At 51.8% G+C, this 13,804-nt stretch overlaps 1 protein-coding gene across 1 annotated transcript; it reads right to left on the reverse strand.

The window, feature by feature from the left end:
• Positions 1 to 8,697: 8,697 nt before the first annotated feature.
• On the reverse strand, positions 8,698 to 13,749 carry TIGD3 (tigger transposable element derived 3). The gene has a single exon (XM_089914529.1). The coding sequence runs from the start codon at positions 10,658 to 10,660 to the stop codon at positions 9,245 to 9,247; it is 1,416 nt and encodes a 471-aa protein (XP_089770655.1). The 5' UTR covers positions 10,661 to 13,749; the 3' UTR covers positions 8,698 to 9,244.
• Between the last annotated feature and the right edge of the window lie 55 nt (positions 13,750 to 13,804).

Consider the following 13,804-nt stretch of genomic DNA (forward strand, 5'->3'; position numbering starts at 1 on the left):
TTGCAAATTGCCCATTGCTTGCTTAAAAGGAGACTCCTGACTGTTGGCTGGAAATGGTGACCCCCTGGGGGCCACTGCTGAGGATACAGGAGGCACCTGGAACCCAGGGACTCTGGGAGCACAGCTGACTGTCCACCCTGGGCTGTTGCCTTCTGACGTCTCTGTAGCCTTCACCCGAACTAACACAGTAGGTAAGGGTCTGCCCATTTTGAGGTCAGGGGTGATCCCAGAGTGGTCCATGGAGCAGTAGCATGAGGACTTCCTAGAGGGGGTTAGTAATGCAGAATCCCAGGCCCCACCCTGGATTGACAGAATCAGAATCTCTGAGGTTGGGGCCTGGGGATCTGCATTGTACAAAGCTCTCCCTGTAACTTTTACACACTTTAAAGTTTAAGAAATGGTGTTCTGCACTCTATGACATAAATCACAGCAAGATCCTTTTTGACCCACCTCCTAGAGAAATTGAAATAAAAACAAAAATAAACAAATGGGACCTAATGAAACTTAAAAGCTTTTGCACAGCAAAGGAAACCATAAACAAGACGAAAACACAGCCCTCAGAATGGGAGAAAATATTTGCAAATGAAGCAACCGACAAAGGATTAATCTCCAAAATTTACAAGTAGCTCATGTAGCTCAATATCAAAAAAACCCAAACAACCCAATCCAAAAATGGGCAGAAGACCTAAATAGACATTTCTCCAAAGAAGATATGCAGTTTGCCAAAAAACACATGAAAGAATGCTCAACATCACTAATCATTAGAGAGATGAAAATTAAAACTACAATGAGGTATCTCCTCACACCACTCAGAATGGCCATCATCAAAAAATCTACAAACAAACAAACAAACAAACAAAATCTACAAACAGGACTCCCCTGGTGGCGCAGTGGTTAAGAATCCGCCTGCCAATGCAGGGGACACGGGTTCGGGCCCTGGTCTGGGAAGATCCCACATGCTGCGGAGCAACTAAGCCCGTGTGCCACAACTACTGAGCCTGCACTCTAGAGCCCGCGAGCCACAACTACTGAGCCTGTGTGCCACAACTACTGAAGCCCACACGCCTAGAGCCCACACTCCGCAACAAGAGAAGCCACCGCAATGAGAAGCTCAGGCACCGCAACAAAGAGTGGCCCCTGCTCACTGCAACTAGAGAAAGCCTACGCGCAGCAACAAAAAAGACCCAACATAGCCAAAAAAAAAAAAAAAGAAAAAAGAAAAAAATCTACAAACAATAGATGCTGGAGAGGGTGTGGAGAAAAGGGAACCCTCTTGCACTGTGGGTGGGAATGTAGATTGATACAGCCACTGTGGAGAACAGTATGGAGGTTCCTTAAAAAACTAAAAATAGAACTACCATCTGACCCAGCAATCCCACTACTGGGCATATACCCTGAGAAAACCATAATTCAAAAAGAGTCATGTAGCACAATGTTCATTGCAGCTCTATTTACAATAGCCAGGACATGGAAGCAACCTAAGTGTCCATCGACAGATGAATGGTTAAAGAAGATGTGGCACATATATACAATGGAATATTACCCAGCCATAAAAAGAAACGAAATTGAGTTATTTATAGTGAGGTGGATGGACCTAGAGTCTGTCATACAGAGTGAAGTAAGTCAGAAAGAGAAAAACAATTACTGTATGCTAACACATTTATATGGAATCTAAAAAAAAAAAAATTGGTTATGAAGAACCTAGGGGCAGGACAGGAATAAAGATTCAGAGAATAAAAATGTAGAGAATGGACTTGAGGACATGGGGAGGGGGAAGGGTAAGCTGGGGTGAAGTGAGAGTGGCATGGATTTATATACACTACCAAATGTAAAATAGATAGCTAGTGGGCTTCCCTGGTGGCGCAGTGGTTGAGAGTCCGCCTGCCAATGCAGGGGACGCGGGCTCGTGCCCCGGTCTGGGAAGATCCCACATGCCATGGAGTGGCTGGGCCCGTGAGCCATGGCCGCTGAGCCTGCGCGTCCGGAGCCTGTGCTCTGCAATGGGAGAGGCCACAGCAGTGAGAGGCCCGCATAACGAAAAAAAAAAAAAAAAAGAGAGACCTAGTGGGAAGCAGCTGCATAGCACAGGGAGATCAGCTCAGTGCTTTGTGACCACCTAGAGGGGTGGGATAGGGAGGGTAGGAGGAAGACGCAAGAGGGAGGAGATATGGGGATATATGTATACGTATAGCTGATTCACTTTGTTATAAAGCAGAAACTAACACAACATTGTAAAACAATTATACTCCAATAAAGATGTTAAAGAAAAAAAAAGGAATGGTGTTCTGGATGCTTCTTTTAAAAAAACATTTATTATTTATTTTATTTATTTTGGCTGCGCTGGGTCTTAGTTGCAGCACACGGGAGCTTCATTGAGACATGCGAACTTTTTTTTTTTTTTGCGGTACGCGAGCCTCTCACTGCTGTGGCCTCTCCCGTTGCGGAGCATAGGCCCCAGACGCGCAGGCTCAGCGGCCATGGCTCACGGGCCAGCCGCTCCGCGGCATGTGGGATCCTCCCGGACCGGGGCACGAACCCGTGTCCCCTGCATCGGCAGGCGGACTCCCAGCCACTGCGCCACCAGGGAAGCCCCGAGACATGGCGAACTTCTTAGTTGCGGTATGCGGACTCTTAGTTGTGGCATGCAGGGTCTAGTTCTCCCACCAGGGATCAAACACGGGCCCGCTGCATTGGGAGCATGGAGTCTTACCCGCTGGACCACCAGGGAAGTCCTTGGATGCTTCTAGTAGAAGAAATACACTGCCCATTTTAGCTGAGGAAGTTATGATTCTGATGGAAGTGACTCAGACTCCAGTTCTGGTGGCCTCAACTCCTGCACAGATCCAGGAAGCCTACGTTCCTGGTGTGAAAGAACAGGGTCTGTCTGAGACAGTCACTGCCCTTTCTGTGCCCCATTTTCCTCTGAGATCCCTTCCAACTGGTCCATTTTGGGCCCCAGTGGCCAGTCCAGGACCACCACGGTGACAGGGATTTTAGGCCGGACACAGCAGTGCTGGGGAGCAGTCACTGGAACATCTCAGGGGAGTTGGTGGCTGGTTCAAAGGGAGCAAGCAGTATGCATGTGAAACAGAAGGTGGCTCTTAGAAACGGGGCAAGGAGGGATCAGTAGGTCAGAGTGGTCCTCTGTAGTTTGTCATTTCTCACCACATTACCAGTTAGCAAGAGAATAACATTTTAAAATCCTTTTTTGATTTTGTTTTAATTAAATCCTTTTGGGGGCAGAAATGATGCCTGTAAGCTTGCCTTTGCACTGCTGGGCATGGGTTTCTGTCTCCTCTCTCTGGTTCTGTCCACAGGCATCTGTGCAGGGGCTGGAGGTCCTTTTCTTTATGCACCTCATTAGAACCAGAGAGAATGGCCGGCACCCCTCGAGCCATGCAGTCCCAGGCCTGAGTTGCTTCCACTGGCCTATGGCAGGGGCTGCTAGTAGGGCCCGGAGAACAGTGCTGCAGTGAGGTGAGAGTTAAGCGTGGCATGATTAGTGAGAAAACAACTCACTCCTCTTGGAAAGGAGGATGGAAAGACAAACAAAGATCAGGCAGGAAATGGCCGAAGATATTTTAAAAAGCCAGATGTTTGTACATCAGCAGGGGCTCAGAATACGCCTGTTAAATTCCTTAAGGAATTAACAGATGTTATTAGAGGTCATCATTATTTGAGACTCAGAGAGGAGTCCCTGAGAGCTAGGAAATAGTAAATGAACCTGCTCTGAGGTTGAAAATGGGGGTGGTGTCTGAGGGTCACACGTAAAGGTTTTTTTTTTTTTTTTAAATACATTTATTTATTTATTGGCTGCGTTGGGTCTTTGTTGCCGTGCATGGACTTTCTCTACTTGCAGTGAGCGGGGGTTACTCTTTGTTGCGGTGTGTGGGCTTCTCATTGTGGTGGCTTCTCTTTGTTGCGGAGCACAGGCTCTAGGCACGCAGGCTTCAGTAGTTGGGGCACGCGGGCTCAGTAGTTGTGGCACATGGTCTTAGTTGCTCCGCAGCATGTGGGATCTTCCCGGACCAGGGCTCGACCCAGTGTCCCCTGCGTTGGCAGGCGGATTCTTAACCACTGAGCCACCAGGGAAGTCCCACATAAAGGGTTTATAACTTGGGCAAACATGTTAAATAGCGTCTCATTGGATTCGTGCCGTCAAATGTTATACTTATTTTTACAGCACCGATCACAGTAGGAGAAATTGCAGGAGACCTAATTTACATGTATAGTGACACGAGGGCTACATGTGTCTAAAGCAACTAGGTTCCAAACCATTAAAACATAATTTTAAAACCATTGCTAACTTTGCAAGAAGTAAGGGAACTTCCCAAAGACCCCTTCGAAACAAGGAAGTGAGCGTAAACAGCGTGTTGGAACTGTGCAGCCCTTGGGGCAAATGCTAACACTGCAACCTTGAAGATTAAAGAAACACACAGAAGACTAGACTTTGGCCCAGACATTAAGGTAGCTGAACCCAAGATTGATAAATTAAGTCAAGATCCTGGAAGGGGCTATACCTTTAGTGAAAGACTAGACCAGAAAACCTCCACCCACCAGTAAAGGGAACCTACAAAGAAAAGTGTCTCTCCTTGTGGTGGGAAAAAATTAAGAATAAGATGGGGTCCTGTGAACCACGGCACCTGCTACCACACTGTCCTTCAGCTCTGGGACACCTTCCCCCGCCAGAAACTAATTTATCATGATGGTAGCGCCACCTTGTGTCTGGAAGGAGTAACTACAGGATTTTCTAAAGGAGCGCCCCCAAATCAGGATCTTCAGGTTTTCCAGGGATTAAATGCAACCAATAAAAAAATTCCCACGACAAAAAAAGCGACCAGACCCACAATGAAAAAAGAGCCACCATGGATTCAGGAGAAACAAAAGCAACAGATTTATCCCTCCAAAGATTTCAGATGTTAGATTTATCAGATACAGAATGTAAAATAACCATGCACAAAAGATCTAAATATATAAAAGAATTAAAAGAGAAGAAACAAGACAGCATAAAAATGACTATATATATATATATATATATATTTTTTTTTTTTTTTTTTTTTTTTTTTTTTTTGGCTGTGCTGCACAGCTTGCGGGATCTTAGTTCCCTAACCAGGGATTAAACCCGAGCCACAGCAGTGAAAGCGCCAAGTCCTAACCACTGGACCACCAGGGAATTCCCTGATTATGTATATTTAAAAGAAGAAAAAAGAAAAAGAACTGTCACAGCTGAAGAGAATTGGGAGGTAGGTTGAGAGAAATTAGAGTGCAATGCAGAGATAAAAAAAGACGGGGAGCCAATCTTTCTGCCTTGGGGCTCTCTGGATCCCGTTCCTCATCTTCTCAAGACTGATGCTGCTGCTGAATATAATAACAATAATATCTAACCTATATATAGTGCTTAAAATAGCACCTGGCAAGTAGTAAACATTTTATAAATATTAATTTGTTTATTTCTCATGACTGACCCATATTATTTCTGCCTCTTAGGAACAGGGACTGTGTCTTATGCATCTTTGCTGCCCTGGAGCCTTGAATGCCTTCTGAACATAGAAAATTTAAATCAACTGAAATAATGCACATAATTTCTTTGTCCCCCATTTTGCATGTGGCAAAACCTGCAACATTGGATAGGACTGCCTGACCCTGATAAAAAAAAATTAGGTCTGTTGGGAGTAGCCGAAGTCCTCTTCGCCTTCTCTGGCTCCTCACACCTTATGCCCAGTGCGTGAGGAAGTCCCACCAACCACAGTAGCTTCCTAACTTACTTGGTTTTCCGGTTTCTACTTTTGCTCCCTACCTTGCCATGTATTCTTCACGCAGCAACTGGAATTAGTTTTTTTCAAACATAAAACATATCATGTTCCTCCTTTGTCTAAATCTCCCCACTCTCCCCGCCCCCCCGCAAAAAAAGAATCTTCCTGTCTCGCTTCCAATGAAATGTAAGTGCTACCATCTCAGAGGCCCCTGCCCACTTCCCTGCCTCCTCCTCTGCTTGGCCTTCTCTCATTTTCTGTCTCTTAAACCTGTCAAGCGGTTTCTAACCTTAGATATTCGCACCTGCTGTTCCCTTTGCAGAGAACACTCTTCCTTTGGAGGAGCGGGTGTTCCCTTCTTGTCAGTCACTACTCCCCCCAACATTTCCCTGACTCCCCTCTCCCAGTCACTCTCTAGGACATGGTTGTTTATTTTCATCTTGGCACTCATTGCTGTCCAAAATCACCGTGTTTATTTCTTTACTTGCCTTTTCTTTATCCCCTCTACCAGAAAGGAAGGGTTTAGCGAGGAGGATCCTCTCTGTCTTGTTCAGCACTAGCTTCAGGTCCCAGAACAGGACCTGCTCCACAAGCAGAGCGTTCAGTAAATACGGCTTGAATGAGCCCATGGAGCCACCCACCAAAAGTTAAGTACGATACACGATATCAATGCAAGAAAAGAAGAGATGACTGGTGGCTTTTTCTTTATGGCTGCGCTGCATGGCTTGCGGGATCTTAGTTCCCTGATCAGTGATCGAACCTGGGGCCCAGGCTGTGAGAGCGCCGAGTCCTAACCATTGGACTGCCAGGGAATTCCCTCTTTTTGGGGGACTGGTGGCTTTAGAAAACAAGCTCTAGGGCTTCCCTGGTAGCGCAGTGGTTGGGAGTCCGCCTGCCGATGCAGGGGGCGCGGGTTCATGCCCTGGTCCGGGAGGGTCCCACGTGCCGCGGAGTGGCTGGGCCCGTGAGCCATGGCCGCTGAGCCTGCGCGTCCGGAGCCTGTGCTCTGCGACGGGAGAGGCCACAGCAGTGAGAGGCCCGCGTACTGCAAAAAAAAAAAGCAAAACCAAAAACAAGCTCTGGAAAGAAGTCAGCAAGAAAACCCTGTGCTCTATCCCGCTCCTCCAACAGGAATACGACACACCTGAGAACAGATTGCTTATCTGCCCCTTGGTTGCTTTGGTCAGGCCTTTAGAGATCATGTAACTTTTGGTTTCAACATTTAAAAAGAGATATGTCAGAAATGGAATGACTTCAGAAAAAGGACAATTTGAATGAATACAGGTGGGACTTCCCTGGTGGTCCAGTGGTTAAGTATCTGCCTTCCAATGCAGGGGATGCAGGTTTGAGCCCTGGTCGGGGAACTAAGATGCCACAGCCCTCGGGGCAACTAAGCCCACACACTGCAACTACTGAGCTTGCGAGCTCTGCAGCCCGTGTGCCACAACTAAAGAAGCCCGCAACGAAGACTCAGCACAGCCAAAAAAAAAAAAAAAAAAAAAGAAAGAAAGAAAAAGAATACAGGTAGGAGAGCAGAATCTGTGGGGACAGGCTGAATGATTTGGGACCTTAGGCAGAAATGGAAAGCCAGCAGGCAGCTTCAGAACTGTTTAAAAGTGAGTGGGCAATGACACACCTTTGTCTCACTGTCGGGCTGCCAGGTGTTGAGGTGGTCAGTGAGGACGATGAGCCAACCTGAAAGAACAGTTGGTCTTTATTCACTGAGTGCTACTGTCTGAGAGGCAGAAAGAGGCGCCAGCTCCCCAGGGGTCCATTTTCCCCAATGCAACAGCACTGGGGAGGGTCAGACGACACGGTCTCCTGCCTCTTTATGGACAGTGGGAGTGGGGTGGGGAGTGGGGGAAGGCAGGGAGAGAAGCGCTGGGAGTGAAAGGTACTACATCAAAGAGGAGGAAGGGTCTCAGCCCACGCCCCCCAGTAAGGAGGTGTTGGCGAAGCCCCTAGAGAGCGCCTGAGCTGAGGCCACACAAGGAGGTCCCTGGGCTGGTCTGAGTCCTTGACTGTGATGCTCCCCAGAAAACCACACCGCCCTGTCTTGTGATTCCTGCGGTCGGCTGGCGTGAAAGGCCTCATGTAGGATTTCGGCCTGGAGCTGCACTTCTCAGCAGCCAGGGTCCGTCTGCGTCCAAAGTCCTGGTCCTTTCCAGGTGAGCCGTCCTCTTCCATCCTGCTCCCGTGCGGGATCTGGCCCAGGCCTCCCCATCTGTCACTGGGACCAGTGGGAGTTTCTCTGCCTCTAGGTCTCACGTCTTTGACCCACCCTCCACATCTCAGTGCTCTAGAACCTCACAAATGACCTGTCCCCACCATGAATGAAACCCTTGGGGGCGCCCCACCACCAGGCGTGGGGGGCTACAGGTGCCTCCAGCTCTCTGGGCCTCCCCGTGCTCTCTCGGGACGGCTGCCTCCTCGCCTGCCGCCCTTTTGCCAGGACTATCCTTCCCACTCCTCTGTCTGTCTGTCCTTCTGCTGTAGCTCAAAGCTCACCTCCTCCCGAGGCTCCCCAGGGCCACAGCACTGTGCACACGCCTTTATGACGACCCTTAATCACACTCCACTGTCACTGTCTGCAAGGTCTTGCCTGGCGGGGACACCATCTTCGCAACCTTGTCACGCAGGAGGCCTTGGTGAAGAGATGTCGTGAAATGATCACATGAATGAAAAGAAAAAATGAATGGCTATTCCAAATCCTGCCTCCTTTTTTTTGGCCACTCGGCTTGCAGGATCTTAGTTCCGTGACCAGGGAGCAAACCCAACCCTCGCCCTCTCAGCAGTGAGAGTGCAGAGTCCTAACCACTGGACCACCAAGGAATTCCCCTGGCTCCTTTCTGTTCCCCTAGAATGTCCCTAGCTTGTCCCCTTCTTTCTCAGACACCACCCCTACCATGGCAATCTGAGAGAGAAATCAGAGCAGCAGAATGTCCTGGGCAATACTTGGGATCTGCCTGTTTGCCCATGAGGAGTCCTCACGTCCTGGGAGTCCCTCCTGCCAGGAGAGGCTCACTACTGGTCATCCGCACACAGCTCGATAGGCGCGTGGCAGCGACCCTCAGCAATCAATTTAAAAATCTGAGGTGAACGTTTTCACCCTTCTCCCGTGAAAATAACACCCTGGCCTCTTTTCTGATTAAAAACTTTATTTCCAGAAGCAGAACTGTTTTTAACACAGAATTCAAGGGATCGGTCTGTCTGTAAAGCCCGAATTCCATCTTCCCAAGTCCCTGACTCCACAGCGGTTCAGAAACCATGCAGCCTAGCTTCACTCCCTGACACCCCATCATTAGACCCTCTTCTCAGGGCTTGGAGAACTTTCGCTCAGAGCTTAGACTTAGTCTCCCAACTTGTCTCCCTTCAACGCTTTTCACAAAAGCTCCATTTCCACGGGAAAGAGACCAGCCCCCAATCTGCCTTCTGAGCGAGGGCGTTTCCATGGGAAACAGGAGAGGAGGGGCTCCGGCTGGAAGGGCCCTTCACAGGCAGCAGAGTCGCTCCACCTCCTCCTCACAGGCGTAGAAATTTGCAAAGAGCTCAGGGCCGGTGCCCTTGCACTCAATCCACCTCCTCAACGTGCCCAGAGCCCGGAGGGCATCGGCTTTGGTGGGCAGGGGCTCCAAGACGTCCTCTCCGCCCCCACCCTGGTCTTCGGTGCCCACCTCCTCTTTGCACACTCCAGACACAGGCTCCTCACCCTCCAGGTCCACAAAGCGGGAAAACTCCTCGAGGCTCAGCCCACCGGGGACGGGTGGCATCTCCGAGGCTTTGTGCGGGGCCAGGGCCGTTTTGCCTGGAGCCAGCCCTTCCTGAACAAAGCTGCTCACGATGAGCTGGAGAGGCACCTTGGCCCAGGCCGCCGCTGCCATGTGTAGAGCATCCAGCACTGTGATGCCTGCCCCGGCCTCAGCTAGCGATGTGCCAGCCCTCTCGCTCTGGACGGCAGCCAGCTTGCCCAACAGACGGCGCCGGTAATGGGCCTTAAAGGCCTGGACCACGGAGCTGGGCAGGGAAGGCGTGGTGCTAGCAGCGGACAGAGGCAAGAGCTTCACGTGGCCGAGCCCGGGCAGGCCTGCCAACTCCTCCACCACTCGGGCAGCCAGCAGCAAGGCTACCTGTCGGCCCTGCCGCCCCATGTCCCGATCAAATTGTGCCAACCATTCTGACCAGGGGATGGCCAGGTCAGGGTGGTAGGAGGCGGGCAGGGCCTCACTGCTGACCCCAAAGAAGCATCTTGGGGCAGCCTGGAGCCCACTGACCAACACCCGCCGTTTCTCTGTGCCCCTGCTGTTGGCACACAGCAGCACCTGTACCCGATCACACACACCCGCTCTGCCGGGCACTGCCCGATATAGCAAGGGCACTTCAGCACACCCAAAAATGTCCTCTGGGGAGAAATCTTTAAGAGAAAGAGGCAGCTGGGCCTGGGGCGTGGGAGCTGGGGGAGGCAGCTCAGGGGTGAACGGGGACACCACTACGTGGCGGGCCCCGAAGCCCACGTTGTTTCGGCGTTTCCAGCGGACCAGCCAGCCAATGCTGGGCACAAAGTCCTGGCCCATGATGTCGGCCAGCTCCTTGGCTTTGTGGAGCAGCATGGGCCCCGTCACCTCCCAGGCCTTGGCCTGGGCAATGTGGTACCAGCAGAGCAGAGCCTCATCGATCCCGCTGTACTTGGACTCCCGCTTGCGCTTGCGCTCCCGGTTGGCCGTGCCACTGCACCAGTCCGCCAGCAGCTTCTCCTTATTCTTGCAGATGCGGGAGATCTGGGGCTGGGAGACCTGGAAGCGCCGGGCCACCTCCGACTGGGACATCTTGGACTCATCCAGGAGTTCCAGCACCTGGATCTTCTCGGCCAGGGACAGGGCGTGAAGCTTCTTCTTGCTGCACAGCTCCATGGTGTCTCCACAGCACCTGTGTTGGGAGGAAACGGCGAGCGGGGGCAACAGTGGAGGCCACTCGTGTTGGGAGAGGAGGTCAGTAAGAAAAGAGATATATGAGGCTGGGAGATAGGCTGGTGTGGGGGAGAGGCCAGGGAAGACTGGACCAGCTGGAAGAGGGTGAGGGTACCCTGAGCAGGAGGTGAGAGGGCTGGGCTGAAAGGAAGGGAAATGGCCAGGCTGAGTGAGCAGTGGGCCGGGCACTGATGGGGAGAAATGACAGAACAGAGCCCAGAGGAAGTGGTCCCCTGGTCAGAGGGAGAAGGGAGTCTGGGCTGGGGTTTGGGGGAGAAGGATGAATAGAGCCGAGGGGACAGCTGCAGAGGCAACAAAGGAGAGTGGACCGGCGAGGACAGGGGGCCTGGGGCTGAGTGGGGCAGGTGTAGGGATAATCAGAGCTGGCGGGAGGAATCCCCGAGAGGGGGAGGGGGAGGGGGGATGATGGCCTAGGCTGGATGTAGATGAAGATGTTCGGGGCAGGGTGGTGGAGTGAATGAACAGAATTGAGGTGACAGGTGTACAGACGACAAAGAGGGACGGATTGGGGGCTGAAGGAGCAAGTCTAATTTGGTGCTGGGTCCTGAGCAGGTAAGGCTGGGCCAGGGTCCTGCCTGGAGGGGGAGTAGGAGCACAAGGCCGAAAGGGCAGGTGCACAGGCGACGAAGGGCCAGAGGGGTTAGGAGGCCGCGGGCAGCGAGAGGGGCGGGGTGTCCTCAGCCGGGAGGGTCGTGGCCTGGGAGGGGTACCACGGCGCGGGGACGAGCGTCCGGGACCCAGGCAGGCCGGGAGTCGGGCTCCGCAACCCGGCCGGCCTCTCCCCACGGTGACCCGGGGTCCGTCGGCAGGGCGGACCCAGTTATCCGCCCGCCGGGCCTCCAGGCCTCCCCGCCTCCCCGCCTCCCGCTCCGCACCCACCTCAGGCGCTCGTCCCGCGGCTCCCGCCCCGGCCCCGGCCCGGCTCCCGAGCCCCTATCCCGGCGGTTACGGGAGAGCAGGGGAGGGACGCGCGGAGCGGACAGAGGGGCTGCGCGGGTGGCGGGCGCGCGCGCACAGCAGGGCCCCGAGCGCGCCGCCCGCGCCTGGCCCTCTCCCGACAGGGAAGACCGCGGTCCGCAGTTCAGCTCCCACCGCCTCAGCCCCGCCCCGGCCCAGTTAGATTGGCCTTCGGTGGCGTCCGTCCCGCCCCTGGCTAAGTCTCATTGGGCATCGCGAAAGTGGCGGGTCGCCGGGTCCCCCGGGGGACGGAGCTTCCAGTGCTAAGGGACGGCGAGGCGGATCCCGGACGCGGCGGGAGTCCTGGAGGCGCCGTCAGCCTCAGGCGTCCCGGCCCTCGGGGCCTGACGGGACTCTGGGCTGCGTGAACGCCGGAGGTCTTCCTAGCCGTGACCCTAGGCAGCTTCCTCACCTGCCAAACAGGTCTAATACCTCTCATTGAGTGTTTTTTTAAAAAATGGAAGGTTTTAAGCTACGCAAAACATGTTACCATGGACAGCATGGGCCTCACGTCTATCAGCCCAGCTACAATAAACTACTTGCTTGGGGCCAGTTCTGGTTTAGGGTGAGAAAAGGCTAATTTTCTTTTTTGGCCATGCCACGCAGCATGCGGGATCTTAGTTCCCCAACCAAGGATTGAACCCGTGCCCCGGCATTGGAAGCGTGGAGTCCTAACCACTGGACTGCTAGGGAAGTCCCAAAGACTAATTTTAGTTTTTTTTTCTTTTCTTTTCTTTTTTCCTCCCGTTGCGGAGCACAGGCTCCGGACGCGCAGGCTCAGCGGCCATGGCTCACGGGCCCAGCCGCTCCGCGGCATGTGGGATCTTCCCGGACCAGGGCACGAACCCGTGTCCCCTGCATCGGCAGGCGGACTCTCAACCACTGCGCCACCAGGGAAGCCCCAAGATTTATTAATATTATTCCCTTCCTTGGTAGCCTTCAGTTCTTTGCAATCAAATATAGACTTTCTAACCTGGGGTCTAGTGCTCCCCATTCAGATCTGGCCTCCTTTCCTCTCCCTTTACAGCTCTGATTGGAAGGCTGGGGCCACAGATGAGTCTGCTTTCTCACAGGCTTCCCTTCCCATCCCAACCCTGACCCCTCTTCCATCCTTCTGTATGCCATCCATAGTCCACCGCCTGCAAACTTCCCAAATTTCCTCACTTATGCCTGTTAGTGTTGCCACCAGCATCCTCATTTCTTAAATTTTTCTTTTATCTGTTCTCACCTTAGACCACTGAACCACCAAGGATCATTTCCTTGCTTTCCTCCCTCTGCTCCAGGCCTACTTCCATGTAAAGGCATGAGGATGGGGGCTGTGCTGTCCCTAACACAGTTCCCAAACTAGAGCGCCCTGCTTACTTAACTGAACACAAGGGCCCAGGCCACACCTTTCAGTAGGAAACAGTGGCTTTCAGACTGTCTCAGAAAACCTTAAAGATACTTCAGGGGGTTCATAACTGATTCAAATCTTTAAAACGGCTGCAGGAAAAGGAAACTCATTTTTGTGCACGTATATATGCCTGGAGGAAGGCTGCAGCGCTGCGCTATGGGCTGAGTTCATGCACACTGCATACAATGAAAGTACGTCAGGCAAGCAAGGCTGAGGTATCTCTCTGCTCATGTTCATTACTCGTGCAAAAAGGTTTCATGTGTTTCACTGTGATGTCATTAATTTTCCTGTCATTATAATCAAGCTTCTGGACCTATTTTTAAGTATCTGAAATCGCCAGGTCAGCTGTTACAAACCTGTCACCACTTGCATATACAAATCCAGCAGAATTTCCTCCAAACCAACAAAAATACAGAAATAAACAGGATTTTAAAGTTATTTTTTAACCCAAATTTTGTATTAATCAAAACTTCATTGTTCTTTATAAAAAATTGTTATAATCTAATTTACATAAGAAATTAAACAAATACCCAATTTTATATCAACTTAATCTATTGAGCTTAAGCAAAAATTTTAATTTGGTGTAAAAGCTATGCTTCAAAACATTTAAAAGCCACTGTCCTGGGCTTCCCTGGGGGCACAGTGGTTGAGAGTCACCACCACCACAGTGAGGCCCGCGTACCGCAAAACACTGCCCTAAGGAAGAAAGATTTAGG

Source organism: Delphinapterus leucas, chromosome 7 (genome assembly GCF_059928025.1).
Source record: "Delphinapterus leucas isolate spDelLeu-1000000601 "Yukka" chromosome 7, BTC_Dleu_Yukka2, whole genome shotgun sequence".
Lineage (NCBI taxonomy): Eukaryota > Metazoa > Chordata > Mammalia > Artiodactyla > Monodontidae > Delphinapterus > Delphinapterus leucas.